The 20,972-nt window shown below is 40.4% G+C and overlaps 3 protein-coding genes and 1 long non-coding RNA gene across 5 annotated transcripts; 2 read left to right on the top strand and 2 right to left on the bottom strand.

The window, feature by feature from the left end:
• Window positions 1-2,280: 2,280 nt before the first annotated feature.
• On the bottom strand, window positions 2,281-3,097 carry LOC114920186 (progonadoliberin-1). The gene is made up of 4 exons (XM_065963974.1): window positions 2,873-3,097; window positions 2,656-2,791; window positions 2,466-2,561; window positions 2,281-2,368 (listed from the first exon to the last, which is right to left on the bottom strand). The coding sequence occupies exons 1-4, from the start codon at window positions 2,881-2,883 to the stop codon at window positions 2,321-2,323; spliced, it is 291 nt and encodes a 96-aa protein (XP_065820046.1). The 5' UTR covers window positions 2,884-3,097; the 3' UTR covers window positions 2,281-2,320.
• Window positions 3,098-4,164: 1,067 nt separating this feature from the next.
• Window positions 4,165-10,640, bottom strand: kctd9a (potassium channel tetramerization domain containing 9a). 2 transcript variants are annotated; one of them, XM_020631146.3, is made up of 12 exons: window positions 10,471-10,639; window positions 10,064-10,185; window positions 9,934-9,977; window positions 8,848-8,944; window positions 8,667-8,725; window positions 8,452-8,580; window positions 8,266-8,333; window positions 8,081-8,176; window positions 6,827-6,976; window positions 6,340-6,445; window positions 6,129-6,262; window positions 4,165-4,805 (listed from the first exon to the last, which is right to left on the bottom strand). In XM_020631146.3, exons 1-12 carry the CDS (start codon window positions 10,516-10,518, stop codon window positions 4,689-4,691), a joined length of 1,170 nt encoding a protein of 389 aa, XP_020486802.1. In that variant the 5' UTR covers window positions 10,519-10,639; the 3' UTR covers window positions 4,165-4,688. The 2 variants fall into 2 exon arrangements, with proteins under 2 accessions (XP_020486802.1, XP_065820044.1); XM_065963972.1 differs by lacking the exons at window positions 8,667-8,725; window positions 8,848-8,944 and having other exon boundaries at window positions 10,471-10,640.
• Window positions 10,641-11,080: 440 nt separating this feature from the next.
• ankrd39 (ankyrin repeat domain 39) lies at window positions 11,081-12,896 on the top strand. The gene is made up of 4 exons (XM_020631106.3): window positions 11,081-11,497; window positions 11,684-11,787; window positions 11,871-12,074; window positions 12,166-12,896. The coding sequence occupies exons 1-4, from the start codon at window positions 11,404-11,406 to the stop codon at window positions 12,310-12,312; spliced, it is 549 nt and encodes a 182-aa protein (XP_020486762.2). The 5' UTR covers window positions 11,081-11,403; the 3' UTR covers window positions 12,313-12,896.
• A 2,089-nt stretch (window positions 12,897-14,985) lies between these two features.
• On the top strand, window positions 14,986-19,374 carry LOC136181273 (uncharacterized). The gene is made up of 3 exons (XR_010667628.1): window positions 14,986-15,607; window positions 17,622-17,666; window positions 18,545-19,374. It is a non-coding gene; the product is annotated as an uncharacterized lncRNA (long non-coding RNA).
• The last annotated feature ends 1,598 nt before the right edge of the window (window positions 19,375-20,972 follow it).

Below are 20,972 nucleotides of genomic sequence, written 5' to 3' on the forward strand. Positions count from 1 at the left end.
AGAAATGTAGATTCTGTGGTATATGTTCATAACTATATACACAAACATACTGTACCACTGTTTGAAAATAAAATGCTACGTGAGAAGTTATGGTGGGGGGCATGCAACAGTGAAACCGTAACTGGTAGCTTTTTAGCTCCAAACAGTGTTCCAGGGACCCATTTTTCCTTTGAATACATTTTGTGTATTTAGTTCAGAAAATATAGCATAGACTTGTTTCACTTCTCCAACTTTAAAATTTCACTACCAAATCTACATAGTGCACCTTTAATGGCATAAGGACTTTTAATCTTACGTTTGTTTCTTTCCTTACAGCCAAGGTGATGTAAAAAGCTCTGACATTTACATATGTATGATTTATCTTTATTTTTTATTGAGTTTTCAACAATAGTACACAGAAATAATCACAGTCACACACGAAAAAAGGAGAGCGACGAGGAAAAAAGGAAGGAAGAACAGCAGAAGAGAGAAATACATAAACAAATTAAAGTGACAGAGGAGCTTTATTGTGCATATGTTGCAATGGTATACATATCCCTCAAACTTAGTATATGCGATACTTCTGTATGCAGCAGAATGCATAAGTAAAGACAAATTGAGTACTGCAATACAAAGAAGAAAGAGCAAAGAGAGAAGGGAAAAGAGGAGGGGAGAAGGTAGGGGCGAGATGGGGGGGGGCTACTGGTCTAGAGTATTAGCTTCAAATATGTTTGCATGATAGTCTAAGAAGGGGTTCCAAGTTTTTTTAAATTTCTTTGATGATCCCTGAACCGTGCATCTAATTTTTTCCAGTTTAAGAACTGACATAGCGTCGCGAATCCAACGTGAGTGAGATGGAGGGGTTGGAGATTTCCAATTGAGGAGGATAAACCTGCGGGCTAATAATGTTGAAAATGCAATCAAATCTGATCGATGTCTGGGTATCCAGCTGTTGCTAGGGACAACCCCAAAAGTTCCAGTGACAGGGTCTGGGTCAACCTTCCTTTCACATGTGTATGAGATTGTATTGAAGATGTCAGACCAGAATGCGTTTAATTTTGGGCATGTCCAAAACATATGGCCTAAGGTAGAAGGGGCCTGGTGACATCGGGTACAGCTCGAGTCTGCACCAGGGAATATCCAGGCTGTTTTAGCTCAATGCAGGCAGTTAAGGATTTTAAACTGCAATAACCCGTGCCTCACGCATATTGACGATGTATGAATTATTTTAATTGCACCGTGAGCAATTATGAATTGCATCCCAGAGCACCGTGCCCAAATCCTGCTCCCACTGTCCTTTCAGGTGCCGTAATGAGCAGCCCTCCATTTTCTGGATAGTGCTATATAAGCGAGTCACGTGACCCGTCAGGTAGGGCTTGACTTTCAGACACTCATCAAGCGGATTGGTCGGTGGTTTGGATGGGTATGATGGAAAATGTGAGCGGGTGAAATCTCGAATTTGTAAGTACCTGAAGAAGTGTGGTTTTGGTAGGTTGTGTTGCCTCACAAGGTGGAAAAATGAGCAAAACAAGCCCATTCATGAAAAGGTTCCCCACACAACGGATTCCCTTATTAAACCACATCTGGAAAGATTTATCTATCAAGGAAGAGGATTTGAGGTTAAGGGCATGGATATTAGAGCCTGAGTCTGGCCAAAGTGTCTACGAAACTGTGTCCATATACGTAGAGTGTCTCTGACAACAAGGTTATCTGCATGGGCTCCAGTGGCCAGAGGAAGAGGGCCACGAAACGCGGAGGCTGGGGAAACTGTTGGACATGACATCTGTTCCACAAGGGCATATGTAGGATTTATCTGTTGTAGGATAAATAAAGGTTGATCTCAACTTCTACAACCTTATAGGTTATATGTTATACTATATCCTGTATATATATATCTATATATGGAGTCATATGTTCGGTCTTTTTCTTGTTTTTGTTACTAGACCTGCAGCAGAGTTCTGAGATAGTTTCCCGTTATATTTTTTTTGGTAGACCATAAATAGAGCACTACAAACTGCAGTCTAAAGAACAAAAGTCACAGATGAGCTTCTCAACATCTTACTGAGATAAAAACACCTTGGTAATATTTTAGGCAAACTTTTTTTTGGGAAGCTTCAAGGGAAGCTTCAAGCTGTCTTCACCTTCCTTTTGGGGTATTAAGTTGGGTTCTCCACGACATGGGGGGGGGGGGGGGGGGGTGTTATAAAATAGAATAGAGAAAATGTAAAGCTAAAGAAGGGAACAAGGAGTTAAGAGACTCTGATGTGGTTATAAATCATGTCAAACAATAATCACACCAAGTGAACATGCTCACAGTATTTATTGTACCATGAAATGATGATCATTTTTTATATTTTTTGTGTCCACTTTCCCTGCTGGTGATAATATCCTAAAAGTTAGAAAAGAAATAAAATGTGTGAGAATAATGAAGCATTTCATCAGAACTGTCAGAGTGATGACTTGCAGCAAATGAAATAACAACATACAAGCAATCCTCTTTTCCTCATCTCAGAGAAAGGAGATTCTTCTTCACAGCCCAAAACACAGCAGGCTGGGCCCACATGTGGAAACCCCTCGACTATCTGTGGAAAAATAAAAAAGTACAAGCAAAAGACAAGAAGATCAACAAATGCTCTGGAAAAGTTTGCGAGGCCATGACACGTAGCTCATGCTTACATTGTTCAGAGTGTCTGACAGGTTGTCCAGCTCCCTTTTCCCTCCTGGGCTCAGTCCATATGACCAGTGCTGACTGCAGCCAAAAGGTATAGCAGTGCACACAAGCAAGAGCCACAATGGCGACGGGGTAACCATGCTGAGGAGAAAAAAAAGCGTAATTTTAACATTTATTTATCCCACAAAACAAATACTGATGTAGTTCTTAGCCAGTCTTTACCTTCTGTTCATACAGCGGGCAGAACTCTCTGATCTGATCTTGTCTGCCGTCCTTTGTGAATCCTTCAATATTTTCAGAGGTTTATATAAACCTGTGCTGCTTTTTTTCCTCTAAATCTGACACTTCCCTACAGGGGGTCCCAAAGTGGGATTAAGCATCATGGTGACCTGCAAAGCTGTTTGAAAAATGACACCTGCTGTGTGATTTCTGCTCCTCCATAAAAAACAAAAGGTTGCACAGGGAGGGATCTGTCCACAAATAGCCAACCGTTTTTAAGATTATCAATTCAGTAACTTTTCTTATGTACTTATTCTTTGTAATTTTAAAATCAGATGAAATAGGAAAAAAAGATACTGGAGAATCTTTTTTTTTTTTTTCATAGCAGTTTATTTAACAGTCATTGATGGAAATATATTTCCATGGTCGAGTGCAATATTCATAGATAGGGACTCATTCCAGACTCTCTTCCTCATACACAATCAAGCCTTTGTCCCATATCGCATTTAGTGAGATGTAGTAACATAAATAACCAGAACTCTTCCATTGATTTTGCACAACATGATTGCCTTCATCGTTCATTCTCACAGGCTGGGTACCTTGTGTTAAAAAGAACTGAGTAAATATTGTATTGCATCAGAGCAGCTTTGAGCTACAGCGAGAGAAGACGAGAAGCTCTTCACACATGCAGACAGACTGAGGTGAGACCCTCGACTAAACAGCTGACGACACCGTACTAAACTAAGAACCATTCTTTTGGAAGTTTTTTTTTTTTGGGAAACACTGGATTTGATTTACATTAAAATACAAGCACCAAAACTTGTGTTTTTTTTTTTTTTGGTGAACAGGTTTAACATGTTACAAGTCAACATACTCTTGTGCAAAGAAGTTTAAAGAACGATTAAGTGATATATGTCGATACACGCAGAATGATTCCAGGCAAACCCACTTTGACAAGAAGTGAAAATGGCTCCTGGTGAAGCAGCCCAAAAAGGATTATTTTCTCGTAATGAAATTAAGAAGGATAATTGATGTCATACGTAAACTTTGCAATAAATGCATGCAACTGTGGATCACTCACACGACGGATTAAAAAAAGAGGTAGATTCACATAGCGCAAAACAACGGAAAGCTTTTTAAGAACAAAAGGTTTGAAAACCTCACAGCCATCGATCATGTATTGCATACATAAGCTGTTTTATAAACTAGCCTGTCGCATAGTTTCTTTTTTTTTTTGTTGCACAAACAGCATGTTGAGCCTTTCAGACTCTGCTGTTGTTATGGCTTTGGCTTGGCATTGCTTTCTTTAGAATATGTTAAATCCAACAAAATGAAGTAACAAACAGGAACAAAGAACCACACAGTTATTGGTAAGTGACCCCCTTCTGGTTCTGCTACAGCAGCATCAGTGAAGAAGCTAAGCGCTCTGAACTTCACTGAACACAGATGACCTTATTCAGACTCCCACTAACATGTCAAGTAACGTGAGCATAAATTATGTAAAACATGAAATGTGTACAGTCATGGATTGCATCCAAACGCATCGACATAGACAAGGAACATTATTTTTGTTTTGGTGATATATGCAGCTGAACATTCAAATATGACTCTACCTTACAAACACACATGGACAACCCTGAATATATTCTAGTGCAAGATATTTAAAGCTCAAATAATAAAAGTTGGAATGCCAGGGATGTGCATACAGGTACCTGTGTCACAGACAGGTACAGAGATTGAAAGTAGGGGAATATAGTGGAGCACAGGTTCGTGAAAGAAGCCAGCTGATGTTCACACTGATCCACAGGTGTGAGCTCATTTATCTGACACTCTGAGACATGTGCAGAGGGGTCAGCATCTCTTCAAAAATGGCTCCTTTTACATTGGACCCTCTCAGGTTGGCTTCTTGTAGATCGCAGCCGGACAGGTCGCAGTTCTGCAAAGACAAGGGGATTCAATAAAGTGGGTTATAACACGTGGTATATTTTTAAAATAAACATGACGACTGGAAAACTTTTACACATTTGCTTGCAATTTGATTTAACTAAAATGCTAGGTGCTTTTACAGCTGATTATCACGTCCCTTGTATTTTAAATGTTGTTGTTTTAAATGCCAGATTATGATGGCAGATGCCCCCAAGCTTTATTTGTCCTATTTCTATAGCTTGTTTTGTCCAGCCAATAGGTTTATACCTGAAAATATTCACCTTTGATTTGTAAAACCGTTTTTTTAAAGGACAAAGGAAGACGTTTACGCTTGCAAAAATAAAAACAATTCTTTTGGCATTTTCTGCTTAAAGGTCTGTGTCCATAAACATCGTTTTTGGGCTCGTTTTCAATACAAAACCAATGCAGTTCCGCATTGTCAGCACTAAAACGTCGTCAACGTTTTTTTTTTCTCGCTGCACTCACAGCTCTCTAAACTGAAAACACTACAGTTAAACTTTTGGAACACCGCCGCGCTCGTCAATGTCACTTCTCCCTCACCGACCAATTAGAATCCAGACGAGGCGGGACTTAAAACATCAGCTTAGTCAAGAACAATGGCACAGGAGACGCTAGTCTGTCTCGTCTTTTCGAGGGTACAATTTCCAGGGGCAGAGAATGCTGCTGATTCCAGGACATGACTCCTTTACATTGTTTTCATGTTTCTATCTACTGAATTACATCATTAAATGACCCCTTACTATATCATCAGACATTGAGGAAACATGGACCAGAGAGGGTAGGCGGTTTTAAGGCACCTCCACATAGCAGTTCTGAACATCAGTATGTTCGCCAGGCAAATGGCAAACCATCAGGTGTTGCAGAGGGGGAAACTGGCTGTGGCTCAGTTGGTAGAGTTGGCCGTTCGGTCCCCAGCTTAATGCAGCTACATGTCAGATGTGTCCTTGGGCGTGCGAGTGTGTATGACTGGGATTAGATACTTCTGACGGTCACTTTACATAGAAACCTCTGTCATCAGCGTGTGAATGGGTGTGACCTGCATTGTAAAAGCGCCTTGAGTCCATTTACCAAAGCGAACCTGTTGATATATAATTTATTCTATTCAACCTTTTCTTGGGTTTGTGTAAAATGTGAGGATTCTGCTCCATTCTAGCCATTTAGGCAAAATAGAAATATACATTCTATATGAGCAGCAATGGCATACAAAAAAAGCTATTGGGATTTCTGTTCCTGAAATTATTTTTGTGGCATTTGTAACTAAATATCAACATGATGGTTTCGAGTCATAATCCTTCTGATGGCTCCAACTCACCTCGAGATCCGTCCCTGCTAAAGTGGCTCCCCGCAGGTTGCAATTCTTCAGCTTTGCATTTTTCAGAGTGGCCACACGCAGGTTAATCCCAGTCATCTGGCTTCCTTCCATGTCCACTCCTTTCAGGTTAGCACCTGATCAGAAAAACATTTGGTTCAGATTTATTTTGACATGTGAGGCTCTGCTTTGGTTTAGAGTGAGGATCAATCACCTTCCAGGTTGGCCTTCAGACCGGATGGATCTTCAAAGTTGCATCCTTTAAGAGAAGCTCCCTCTGCATGCGAACACAGCATCTTCACACCCTGTAAATTGGCACCCTTTGAAAGACAAGCCAAATAATCGTTATGTTTTATGAGTTCATACTGGGTGACACCCTAAAAAAGGTTACGTGAAGTTAACAGATTGGAGAAACAGTCTGCTTGATGCTCTTCTAATGAGGTGAGAGTGGATTTGTGTTTTGTCAAACTTGTGAACAGAACGGCCCTTCCTCCTCACAGCTGAGGGGACAGCAGGGGAAAAGTGGACAAACACAAAAAAACTGAACCATTGTTTAATAACACAAAAATGACACGTTACCTAGAAGACCAGGGAAATGTTTGGTCCTGGCTGAGTTCTTGAGTGTATTCTATGTTGATGTTTTTTGGTAATATGAATCATAAAATGCTGACATGGAACAGTTAAAGAGCTTTTTGACTTACATCCAGGTTGGCTCCAGACAGATCGGCTCGCTCTAGATTAGAGCAGCACAGGTTGGCATGTGAAAGATTGCAACGGCTCAGATTGGCCATCTTGAAATTGATGTAACGTAGATCAAGTCGGGAAAGATCAGCGCCACTGAAGTTAAGACCCTAAAAACAATACAAATAAAGGTGGTCAAAATCAGTTTCATATGATGAACTGATGGAAATCAGTGTTCTTTTCCTTCATGTTGATTGTGACTAAAGATTTTCTTCTTTGTGATCCTTTTTTTTTCCCTGACGAAAATGAGTCATTGACGAGCTAAAAATAGATCTTTGAAAATAAAAACTGACGACACATATGTTTTGTTTTCATTAAATATATCTACTGAATCAAATCATAAAATGACCTTACTCAATCATCAGACATTAAGGACACACAATATGAAGTACTGGCTTCTCTAACAACAATGCAGAAGCAAGTATGTCCTCCTAAGTTTCCATTCAGGTGCCATTGGAATGGTTTGTTTTTGTTTTGACCAGAGAAGGTAGGTGGTTTTAAGGCACCCCGCACGGCCGTGTTGCACTGATTGAAGAGGGCAAGTGAACTGGTTCGGACAGATATAACTGATTCTCCCCGGCCTAAAAAGCCTCTGCATTTTCCTAATAAGCTCCAGGACCAGAAACTTGGTTAAATTAGGATGAATATTGGAGATGCTTTTGAAAAATGGAGGGGTTAAAACGCAGAAAAATTTCAAGACCGATGTAGAGCTGGCTAAACACTGAAGCTTCAGTGACATAACAACCTGCATGCGCTTCGACTGTAGGGTGGAGGGGGCGGGGGGAGACAGCTCTCTGCAATGTTTAGAATTTGGACTGCAGTACCCATTTTAAACACTAGGTGTCAGAGTTACATATTGGTCTGTAAAAGGTGTTTTTAATGGGTTTTTGAGTTTAGATAAACAGCTTAAACACCCGGTTGCCTTAATACCAATTCCTGACACCTGTATTAGGTTAATTGAATTAGTTTGAAGAGAGAATATCTTTACTAAAAGGAATGACTTAGATGTAATGACTTTTCATTGACTGAAACTGGACTAACATGTTTTGAGTTATCGTTAACTAGAACTATAAAACTATAAAAAGTAAAAAGAACTCAAATGAGACAAACTAATGAACATTTTCATCTAAAACCGAACACTACATCTAAATCTAAAATATCTGTCAAAATGAACACTGATGGACATGTCTGAAAAACTTTGGATTAAGCTGTACCTGACAGCGGAGCTCTGATTTGGTTGGTGTTGCCAGAAGAAAACGAACAAACTCTTTTCGGGAGATGGGAGAGTGGTCCTCGGGTGGTTGTGAGTTCTGTTTTAAAAGTAAGCGTGTGGTGAGTCATGACGTATCAAGGAAGTAATCACAGTGCTAAATGAACACTAATCCACACTTCATATTACCTTGATTGCTGCTTCTAGCTGTTCAGCAAGTTGCTCTATTCCAAAGAAGCGAGCCTCCTCGAGAACACCTGGAAGATGTTAAAGAAACACATTTCAAACTCTATCGGGAGATTTGTAGGGAATGTAACTTCTGACCTTTGTTGAGGAATATAGTTATCAATACTTAAGAGTTTCTTGAACGCTTACCTCGTATATTTATGCCTTCATTAATAATGAGCTGTCCATGTCTTAGGTAGTTGAGAATGGGCTCAAAGTATTCAGGGCTGCGGTCGATTAAGTAAGCTCCATGCTCGTCCTGCTTGTTCCCCCACACATCTGGGGAAAACACAGAGATGAAGAAAACTCAAAAGGTTGCTCACATGTGACTGACTGCAAACTGATAGGCTGTAGCCATAATTTACCTTTCTCTCGAAACATGTGAGCAAGCATACTCTCTGGCTCTTTGCTTACTAAGGTGCTCCTGAACACAAAACAGACACATTCAGGACAGAAGACAATGAATAAAAAAATGTAGCTGCAACAGAGACAAACAAACAGAAATATACACTGATGTCTGGAAATCGCAAGTCTTCTGTAATGTACCTGGTGGTGGTGAAGGGACGACCACCAATATTAAGTGTCAGCCAATCAGTGTGTGCTCCGTGCTGATCAGATATAACCTTGGCTTCATTTTGAGGATCTGTGATGCAAAAAAAAAGTAGAAGAATAAATGTCTCTGAGCAGAGCTGTGCAATCGCATTTCAATTTCAATCAAGTTTTTGGTTTTCCCACGATCATGAAAACAAGATGCCGTGAAGCAATCCTTTTTTTCCCATAGGTTAGTCATGTGTGGTTAACTTTTCCAAGTGTTTATTGTTCTATTTTGGCCACAAGAGTACATCACCACTATCTCAAAAACATCATTTAATTTATTGATTAATAGTGTATATTATTATTTGTATATATTTACTGGATATTCTTAACTTATTTATTTTAATTTTTTGCTTGTTTTTCAAAGTGTTCAGAATGTCAAAGTGTCAAAAGTGTTTAAAATAGATAGATGGTTGTGGTGCAGATGTTGTAAAATAAAAAGTAATCGTGTTAACAATTATAATTGTGAACTCAATATCAATTGAGCAGAGACACCTCCCACCCCCACCAAGGACTGTTTTCACTGCTGGACTACACCCTTACATTTCACTGCACATCTGTATGAGCATGTGACAAATAAAAATCTTGAATCTGGACTCTGGAAAGAGGTTCCGCAGCCTCCGAAGCAGAACTTCCAGGTTCTGTAACAGCTTCTTCCCACAGGCCATAAGACTTTTGAACACGAAAAAAATAATCCCTCCATTCCCCCTCAAACCCCCACACAGGACTACCTCACTGGACTGTAAAACACAATATAACATACATCACAAACGTGCAATATATTTATCTGTATAGTAATTTTACACATAGCTTTCCTTTTCATATCTGCACCTTATTTTTTCTATGTAAATACTTGCTGCTGTTCTTATCCTGCACTAAGGAGTCAAATGCAACGAAATTTGGTTCTTATCTGCTCTGTAAAGTACAAGTTTGAATGACAATAAAGAAAGTCTAAGTAAAATAATCCTCATGATGAAACGAGCAGCCCTGTCTCTGTCTCTCTTCCACTGACAGATGATGACACATGACAGCACTCACCAATAAATGGATCTCCTTCTGACACATACAACACGTCATCATCTCTGTCAGCAAAGACAAGACGGAAAAAATTACAAACAGAGTTGTCATGACAACAGTGAACTCAGAAACACACTTATTATAAACTTACCTTATAAGAGCAATGTCATCTATGAGACCACCTTTTCCATTGTACAAACAGGAGGCTTTGATTCCTAACTTATTGCTGGCTACGGATAATAAGTCTGACAAGGTCCCGTACACTGCTACAACCTAAAAACAAACAATCAACACAGTGGGATTTATAAGATTTAACACAATAGGTCACTCATGTAAATACATTGGTGTGTCGCAGTTAGCAAGATTGTTGCCAATAGTAACATCAGTGTGAAAAACAAAACAACAAAGAGTAGCATTTCTCTTGACTCCATATGACTATTATATGAACTACGTAACTTTAGAGGATGGTTATGAGGTCATAATGAAACACGTATGTTCAGTGGAAAAAGACAGTCACACAGCGGCCTAAGCTCCCACAATTAACTACATTTTACCCACCTTGCCATTTTTACATGTCCCGTTAATAAATAAGGTAACTCTTCTCATTCTTTAGGCGCTTTGGTTACAAGTTTTTTGCTACAATGGCTACAATGATTTGGCTTTAGCCAGCTAACACTTGGTTGCCGATTCAAGCTGGCTAGCTAGCAACATCAGACAACAACACGAGACAGAAGATGCTTTCAGGAGCAATCGGAAAAAGTATCTACTATGAGGTTGCAACTCGTACTTTGCCAAATTTTCATAACTCCTTGTCCTCTCGTCAATATATTTAGATACAGTTTTAATACTTATATTCAGTGCATCTTCCAGCCTGGTGCTTAAATGACAGTTAAAGCTTTTCAGAACAGTGAAAGAGGAACGGGAATGATTAGACATGCCATAAGTAAATAAAGACTCACTAAACTGACGAGTTGGTGAATTGAAAGAGTCGTTGCAGCAATACGATAGCTCACTTGTTTTATTCATGAGATCACCAGTTAACACTTTTGTGTACAGTTGCTTGTTTTCTTCAAAATATGTAAAAACGATAATCCCGATAAATCAGAGGGCCCCTGAAGGGATCTTCCGACTGCTGCTCTACCATTGGTCGGAATGTTCATACGTAAGCACGTTTGACCTGTTTCGGTCTACTGCAGACGTGAAGCTATCCTGAAGGTTTTTTCGTATTCACAATTCTCAAATAACATTATTTTTGGGTTATTTTCGTCAAACATTAATTGGCTCCGTAACGTTTTTGTGGGGCTTGTATGTTTTAGAGCTGGTCCTGTTTGGTGGGGGTAATGCACCACGATGTTGTGGACCTTTGAAGATACAAGAAGAAACGCGGAACCGACCCAAAAACAAGTTTATTGATGCATATTTCTCAGAAACAAGTGCTCAACTAAAGCTTTGAATCAGTCAGAAACAGTTGTTTTAAACTGTTTTTCCACAATGGCGTTGGATAGACATCAATGTTCGTGTTGCTCCCATAAAGTCTCTTCTCCCAGTGTTTACCAGACTCTGAATGAAATGGATTTTGAACGAGGTTTGCCTTTATTTGCCTTTCAAATGGTAGATCGCGAGATCAAGGTCATATAGATGTTTATAAGTGAAGCTGCAAAATTCAAACTGACTCATGTTTATTTGATTAATGACCTCTGATAACAGTTATTTAGTTCATGTATTTGGTGTTTTGTTGCTTACAGCTGTTGTGTTGTATTCTTCTCTACAGGTATCTGGTCTGCTGCAATGGACGGGGACTTGGAGCGAGTTAAAACCTTGGTCCAGAAAGGCACAGACCCTGACCTGAGAGATGCAGCTGGATACACAGCTCTGGTGGGGAAACTTTTAGTCTTCAGTGTTATTGACTTTTCCTTTGTACCTAAACCTCTGGCTCATTTACGTGTGTTTTGTTTCAGCACTATGCAAGTCGCAGTGGTCAACACACTGTATGCAAGTTTCTTCTGGAGAATGGTGCTTGTGCATCTCCCCAGACACCAGGCGGTGCGACACCGCTCCATCGATCTGCTTACTGCGGTCATCTTGATGTGGTTAGACTTCTGCTGCAGCACAGAGCAGATCCAATGACCTGTGACGACGATGGTGCATCACCTTTACATAAGGTGCTGAATTACTTGAAACAATAACACAACAAGGCTGTTTCATGATTTCTAACCTGTGCCTTTATTTTTGCCCTATTTAATGCTCGAGCAGGCAGCAGAACGAGGTCAGGAGGAGGTGTGCCAGCTGCTTCTTGAGCACAGTCCAGCGCTCTGCAGCCAGGTGAACAAGAGGCTGCAGCTACCCTGCCAGCTAGCACCAAAGGGAGACCTGCAGGAGCTCTTAAAACCATCTGGGTGAAATCAGGAACACTGCAATCTGGGGCATTCAGAGGTGCTATGAAGAGACATTTAGATGGGTCTTCTTATATCAGGATTATACTCATCTTGACCTGGATTGAATAAATTTGACTCCTTGTTCTTTTCAGACTTGGGCAAAGAGCCAGTGAGTAAAACAGGTTGGACACAGCATTACATGTCTAGTTTGTAAGCAAATGTTACCCTTTTATGCTGCAACCATAAATGGACACAAAAATGCAAGACTCTACAGTGAGATAACATTAATAGCAAGGTTTTGAGTAGGAATGTTGCTAGAGCATCTTGTGTACTAGCTCAATGTAAACAGAGGTAAAAGTACACAACACATGATCCTTTACACAAGAAGTATAGAAATGGTGTAAATAAAATACCGCTCAAGTACTGATATATTTTCTTTACAGAATTTTAAGTTAAAAGTTGAGGCACTAAAATGTAAGAATGTAAGAAACCCTCAAAAGATATTTCTACCTGATGAAGTTGTGCAGCAAAACCTGTTAAACTCAAATACATCCAATGTAAAATACAAATGTATGTGCAAATGAATTAAACGGAAATTAATGCCTTTAATGTGAGTTCCCCTAAAGAATTATTAAAGCGAGCAAGTAAAAATCAGCTTTTGAAAGTGCAAGAAATACAGAGGACACATAGGTACAAACAGTAAAAACAAATCTTGAATAGCGAAAACTCTACTAAATTAAAATGATAATGTGACTTCCAACACTGCTTGGAAATAGCTAAGAATGGTGGATTGAAGTCACATATGGATATTAACAGTTTACTTAAAACACCAGCTTTTACACCCTCACCCCACCCAACACCATTGCAGCAGCATCAATGATTATTTACCTTGAACTCGAGCCATGTTTGACAAAGCAGTTTGTATTCAAACTGGAAGCCAACGCGTCTGTGATGTGTTAATTGTAAAACTTCTGCACATTTCTGAGTAAATCCACGCTGTGTGTTGTTTTAATATGAAGCAGCAGGGGGAGCTGTTGTCTCAAAAGAAATGTGTGTTTTTTCCAGTAGACCATGTGAATTAGCTGGCAGCTTTACACACAGTGACCTCATTCGATCCTCCCAGCACCATGTCTGAAAACTAAACAGGGTAAGTGTTAGAAAGACAGAAAAGTGAAGCAGTTACAGCGGGTAGTAAGACATCACTGCTCAGGGAGGTTGTTTATGACACTCAGTTGGGTTACTTGTTTTGTATCAGTGCAGTAAGTCACCACTGATTGCGACATGTTGTTGCAGGTCACTGACACATTGGGATCAAAAGTTTCAAATCTGACATCCACGTTCAGCCAAAATAGTTTTACAGTAACCTGTTGCTTCTTTTTCAAAAAAGTGATGTGAGCAAAAACATGAAACCTAATGCTCGTGGTGTGAAGCATTTACACTTTTCCACACTGAGAGCAGATACTGTCTTTGTACTTTTGTCAAAGTAAAAACCGTCTTCTTCCTCAGTCTGCTGGTTTTGCACTGCCCTGAACCTACGTGATGTGCATATAACTCCCTCCTTTTTCAAAGTAAAAACCTCAAACCACTCAACTGTTCTCCAACCTTTTTTAAAAAAAAAAACATGTTGGCTATACAGTAATTGTGACCTAGAATGGAAGATTAGGCAAAATAAAAAAATAAATAGTCACCATCATATCTGGTTTTATGTCTTTCTAAAGAAAATACAAATGACTATTTAAAAGGATTAGCAATTATGAGTCTTTGAGAGGATTAATCCTTTCTGTAGTCATCAAAAGCAAATTACTGAACTGTGTACCGAAACCAGTATTTCAAGGAACAAAAGAACGGGAGCCTGTGAGTGAATAGAGGATGTTGATATTTCCATGTCTCTAGAAACAGATGGAAATACTTGAATCTTTTGTCTAATATACTTATTCAAAGCATGGTCAATAAGTAACACATGCACATACAGGAGGCAGATACAGCACAGTTGCTGCACTTCTCCTGCGTGCCGCACAAACACAATCCAGCGGCAGGAAACCTCTCGCTGCAGTCTGAGGAACTTTCATTGGGTCCACTGGTGGGTGGTGTTTCCAAACTACCTTCAAACCACATCCAGTGCTGTGACTGGAGGGGTGCCAGGCCACATCTGGAGCTCGTTGCAGCTGACGCCACACAGCACAAGGAGATGGGGTGTTGGAGAAGGGGGGTTAGATGGGGTGGGATGGGGGTATTTAAGCTAGGAGAACTAAGCCAAGAGAGCTGTTTACGCTCAGTGACAAGTTTCCTCCTTCCACACAGCTGAGCAGCTGTAACGAGGATCACCCATTTTGAGTGCCACATGGCTGTAATAGCAGGGGTGTGCTCTGCCTTTTTCACTGGTCACTGAAGAAAAGACACCCCTGTAATACTTCTAAATAAAAGACGTTACTCTGTATCAGAGCAGTAAGTCTGACTGGCACACAGACGATCACAGCCGCCCACAGCACCTCCCGATTGTTCCCCTGCCAGGTTCTGTGTAGCACAATCAAAGTTGATGTCTCAGATTTGCAAGCAGTGAGTTTGGGTAATGAAAACCCTCTGTGTCACTCCGTAAAAGCGCAGGAATATTAAAGGGCCTCGTTCTTTTTTTTTTGATAAATGTTCATGAGCTGGTTTGAATTTGAGAGCTGCTATCCCCCCCTTAATGTGGAAACAATCAGAAACCGGCCTCCTAGCATCGACAGGGGGAAAAAAACAGACTTTGAATTCATCTTTCAGAAATGGCTTTCAATTAAATGCAAACTTGACTCAGTTTCTTCAGTCCAAACTCTCCGGCGTGTGATAGATGAGGGTTAAGGTGTGATTTTTGAGGATCAGCTTTGAGAGCTTTCCCTTAAAAGTGACGACTCCACAAGACGAGGAATTCGGATTACAGCTCTGTTTAGTGAGATTTATTTGGAAAGCAATGAAACTTCCTGGCGCAGGAACCCACTTCCACCATAATGAGGCCGAGTTAAACCGGGACTGGATGTTATTTTCTTCAGGAATAGAAGGTGGTCTGTGCGCCATGCTTGAACGGAGCATTTGAAGTCAGTGCTGGGACTTTATTTTAAACAGCACTTTGGATTGAGCATGGATGAAGAGAACAGTTTGTCCTCTGTGTGTATTTCTTCTGCTAGCAAAATTGTGATCGAGCTGCAACATTTGTTGTTTTAAAGTGTTCCAGCCTTTTTATTTCCTCTGCTGTTGATGATAATTCCTGGTCCTTCTTGCGTCCACCTGTACAAAATGCTGCCCCAACAGAGCCCGACCTGTCTGAGCTATCCACAAGTAATCAGGTAAATGGCTGGCAGATGAGCACATATTAAGAAGGGGGAGTACCAGAGTCTGGCATGGAGGACCGCCCTGTATCATCTCATCTGCATCGAAAGGGAAGCAGGAGTGTTAGCGTTGGTTGATGGGGGGTGTAATCAAATTTTTCAGGAGCTGCTGCTCAGAGATACTGCATAATCCAATTTAGGTCCACTCCCACTTCAAAGCAGCATGTTGTCTGCTGCTTGAAGTGATGTTGCAGATCTTGAGCTTCAGCTTTCCAGGTCAGCGGGTGACAAGAGCCATGAGTCCAGAAGGCTGTAGCTCAGATCTTCCCGGCAATCAGCACTGAGACTGTCAGGCTTATCAGGTGATCCAGACATGTGAATCATGTTTTTTTTCAGGACTTTTTTAAAATAAAGATCTTTCCGTTGTTTTAATATCAGACATGGAGGCCATTTCAGTACAATTTGTGGCCACACTTAGACTAAAATGCATCAAAAACATCTGGCTGATGTCAAAACATCCCTCCCAGCAATCATAATCACGTAAAAGTTTCCCCAGGAAATTGTGCTCAGGGCACACGCTGTGATTTTGCTCTTATTCTTGGTTTTTATCAGAGGGAACATTTATTTTCCCAGATGTTTTTTTTTTCCCTCCAGATTCTGTGATGGCTGGTTAAGCTTCTTTATATTGATTATGGAGATGTAATCTTCTCAAAAGCAGGGCCAGACAAACAACCCATAAGCTTTACCATATGAGTCAGAGGACGATTAATGAAGCTTCTGGGATCATATATCAGGTCCCATCATACCTGACTGTTGTAGATACTTATTGGTCAGTGAGATAAGTTCTACATAAAGATGGGGAGTTTGCAGGCTCTCTGACATTACATGTACCACAACACTTACCCAAATTATTCTAAAAGTACAATATTAAAGGCATGGTTTGGTCATTATCAAAAACTAGCATGATTTTGAAAGTAGCATTACATTGCCACGCCCCTCGCTTCCATGCAGCGCCGTTGCTCCTAAGTTCATTGCTTGCATTGTGTAGAAACTACCTCGTCTCATATCTCATGTCTCATTCACCATAATCAAACACTAAACTTTGTCATAATACATGAATATTTTACTACTCATGGCTAACGACAAACTCACAGCATAAAGTCTGTCATCGTTGAAGCGCTTTGAGCGTGTGGTCGTGCACGCAAGGAGTACAGAACGAGCAGGGAGACAGGGAGGCGTGATTGGTTCATCAGATTGGTACCTCATGGCAGACATTGGTAGAAGTTTTTACACGCTTACAACTGATACAGATGACCGTTTTCTTCGAGTTACAAACACAAATGAGTTATTAATTTCTGTCAGGACATAAAGGCAATTTTAACCAAAATCTTAAAAAGTTTATCTGGAGAAAAATAACTACCCCTGCCTTTAAAGCCTCTTCACCAGTAAGTACACCATAACAATTGATCAAATGAATTTGTGCAATGTTAGAGGAGTAAATTCTTATTTTTTAAATTTTTCAGCCAAAGTGTTACAATTTTATAGTTTCTCACACTTTGACGTATTTTTCTCAAACAATAAAAATCCACTCTACTCTACATGCTCAGTAACAAACAGCAGTCAGAATTTAGCGTCTATCTTTTAGGATTTGGCATCTAAAGAGACAAATATGTTTTTCAGGAGTGGAGTCTGGAATAAAAGGGTCAATATTGCAATAACAACTTCTATGTCAGATAGTAATGCTGCTCCTTTAAGTGTAAATAGGCAAGTTCTTGCTAGAACTTTGTTTTCCACACCATCTTTAATTGTAATTATGTCAGTGCTCCATTAGCACGTGTTTCCGCTGCCCCCACAGAGGCCAAACAAAGCTTTGTGAACCGACATGCTGATGTGTGGTCACAGTCCGTTAGCCACACCAGTGCTGGCTCCCAACGTGATTCAGTGTCAGGCAGCTTTACGTCACTAAGATTTTATTTGTTTAAAAGACACAGACACATTCAGTCTTTAATTTGTCCTCTTTTTGTCTCCATAGAATAAAATGAAATGAAAACTTGGGAGTCCACAGCTTCAAGGAAAGGTAAGATAGTCAATAGAAACTTACATGTGGAGGTAAGTATGAGGGATCATTTGAGTACTTTGGGGGAGAGTTTAGATAATCAATCGATCAATCAATCTTTTTTTGTATAGCGACGATTCACAACAAATGTTTTCTCGAGACACTTAACAAAAAGCAGGTTATAGGACCTTACTCTTTGTTATTAATATAACAAAAGAGCAGGTAAAAAAGACCTTACTTATTGTTATATTACAAAGACCCAATGTTAATCCATCATGAGCACAGCACTTAGCAACATCTAGCAAAGTTACAGAAAAATAAGATAAGATAAGATCATTTATCCCACAAATAAGACATTTACAGTGTTACAGCAGCAAAGAGCAAGAATAGCCTAAAACAGAGAGCACACACAGAGCACAATAAAATAATTGAGGAGCCAAAAACAGAGCTGCAGTTGTTACAGATGTAGTCTGAACTTTCACAGTTGTTGGGAAAAACACGATCATGCACACAGTGCACATAAAAGTTGAACATGTTGCACGGTGCACCAAGTATAAGTTCTGTATATTATTGCATGTAACTTATTTAAGTAACTTCATACACATCATGGGAAATTCAGTTTTAGGCTGTAACAAAAAAGCTGCACAACCGAAACAATGCAGCTGACACCACATTAGTCAAGAATCCCTCCACAATCATCAAAACATCTACAACTGCAGTGACAATCCTCCCATTGAGCGTGATTGACCAGAGGAACGTAACACCGGTTTGCACGTGTAATTGAACAAGATGGTTACGCTGATGAACTAAGACTCATACAGGCACGCCGTCCCTCTGTCAGCAGGTGCCCGGCACACACAGCCCCATTCATATGCGCATTCCTGTCTCTCCTCTCGCAGCCCAGCAGGTTCCTCCCGGGCCACTCAGGACAGAGCCTGACGCACACAAAGGGTCTTCAATCTGCCTCAGACAACAGGCCGCATAAAGGCCCGGAAAGCCACAACAGCGTCCTGTCAAAAAGAGGACTGGGGGGTGGTGAGCAGAGCTTGGGGGGCTCTGTGCAGAGCAGAGGCGCTGCTGATGGATGGATGAGGGCTGGGCTGGGGAAGGCCTGTCTGAAGGTTTTTGTGTATAAAAGGAGGATATTTGTACTTGTCCGGTAACAATGGAACGAAAACAGTATAAAGCTGGGACAATAAAACAGCACTTTGGGGCGATAAAAAAAACAAAACTCCTAGGGAAATCATCATGCAAAGCATCCCCTGGGGGGGCTGGGGAGGGAGATATTGTTCATTCTGAGGATTGCATGACCCCATGTTTGTTCTCATGCTGATGTGTGGCTTTGGCTGCCTTCGGTTTGCTTTTGCATAAGGTATCCCTGGCTTTAACAGTGTCCGGCACATTTCCTTACACTGAAAGGAAGTGTGGAGTGATCAGAGCTGCCACACCTTATCCTAAAGCAGACGGTGTTCAGGATGAACTTTTGTCTGCTGCATGCATCTGAGCAAATGTTCAACTGACTTTAGTGCCTATGAGGTCCTGGTCCTACCCCAGATACTGTACACTGTACTGTGTAATTATTAATAAAAATCATAAACTCTACTGTATGCCGTCATTTTATGGCCTTTCAGTATCCATGACCCGCCTATACGCTTCTTTAGCTACCATGGTATGTCCACATCACAGGGACAGCTTAATGATAAATGATTGAAGCTTTTTCAAACTAACCTTGTTTTTTTTACATGTTCTGCTCTTATTCCCATATGTCTGACAGTAAACAGGTAAAGAAAGAAACACAAAATGTCTTCTTTTTGCTGCTATATACCACCAAATGCCATCTTTTATTGGTATCCAATTGCTTTTTATTTTATTATGTCTCATCTGTTGCGCACACATTTTACCACCCTCAGCTTTCACTGTTCACACTGAGGGGGAGATTTCCAGAGTTCCAGATATATGACTCATCTCTTATCATAAGAAGAAAACAATAAAAAAAAACAAATGAGTAAACAGTCACCATATGTTTCAGAGTGCTGCCAAGGCTTTCGAGTCTTGTGGAGAGCTTTTTCTTATTAACAGCTTAAAGCACATCTCAAGGGAACCCTTTATCAGAGACACAAACAGAAAAAAATAAAAACAAAGTCTGTAAAATGTCTGGTACCAGACTGCTGCTGCATCAAAGATCTCTGCCGTGTTTTGATGCTCTGAAACCGTAAGATGTGGCTGATGGCAGCACATGCACGTTTAACTCTCACTATTAGTTAACTTTATGAACATGCGTGCTTTTTCTCTGGTATGTGCGCGGTTGTCAAAGTCACACTCCATCTGGCTTGGCAGAAAGCAGCTCTCTTTGAAGAAGCAAGTTCATTTGAACCTAAAGTGCGTTCAACAAAAAAGGCAGTTAAGAATTGTTAAAAGTGGGAGTCTTACCACAATACAGCAATCAAAAAGCAGAAAATGAAGACAATATGTTATTTTACAGTCAGTCAATAAAACTTCAAGGAATTTAGGGTAATATGTGTTATTTTCTTGCTTAGAGACAAAGAATTGATTGATACAATTCTTGTAAATATTAAGCTAAAGCCATTAGCTGGTTAGCTCAGCAGAGAAGCAGCTAGCCTGGCTCTCTCCACGGTTAAGGATATCAGCCCACCACAACCTTTAAACCTCACTGATTAAAAATGAACATCTTGTATTTGAATCCATGCAAAAACCATGGAATAAAAACCAATTGTTGTTGTTTAAACCTTTTGTGCCAGGCATTTCCTTTTCAGGACCAAATCAGCTCCTGGGGTCTGGGCTGGTTGCCTTTTAAGTTCACAGTGATGAAAATATAAAATAATTCACTGCACCTTATTCTGCATAACTCGCTTCATTCATGAAATCAAAAGAGATGAGTTATAAAAAAAAAAATGTATCCACCCGTACAGGGTGTGCCTATGAGGACAATAACTAATCAGACCAAAATCCTTTGTTTGTACCAGGATTTAAATATGGTCATTTCTGCTGTAAAAACGGGCATTTTTTAAGCATATCTGAATGTGCTGTGTAATGCCCCGTTTCCACTCAAGCAGTCCACTTTGGTTCAGTACATTTTGGTACGGTAAACCCTGATCTTGCATTTCCACAGCCAAACGTACTATTACGTGGTAAACAGAGTGTAAGCTGGATGGCGATTGCCGCGTCAGCTGTGTCATCGCGTGACATCATAGCAGCACGACACAGTGTAGCCTGCCAATAAGTTCAATGAAGAAGACAAACCCCACACATTAAACAAAGGGAGACAATGGAGAACGTTAAGCGGAGATCTGCACCGCCAAAGTTGTC

This window comes from Labrus bergylta, chromosome 2, assembly GCF_963930695.1.
Source record: "Labrus bergylta chromosome 2, fLabBer1.1, whole genome shotgun sequence".
NCBI lineage: Eukaryota > Metazoa > Chordata > Actinopteri > Labriformes > Labridae > Labrus > Labrus bergylta.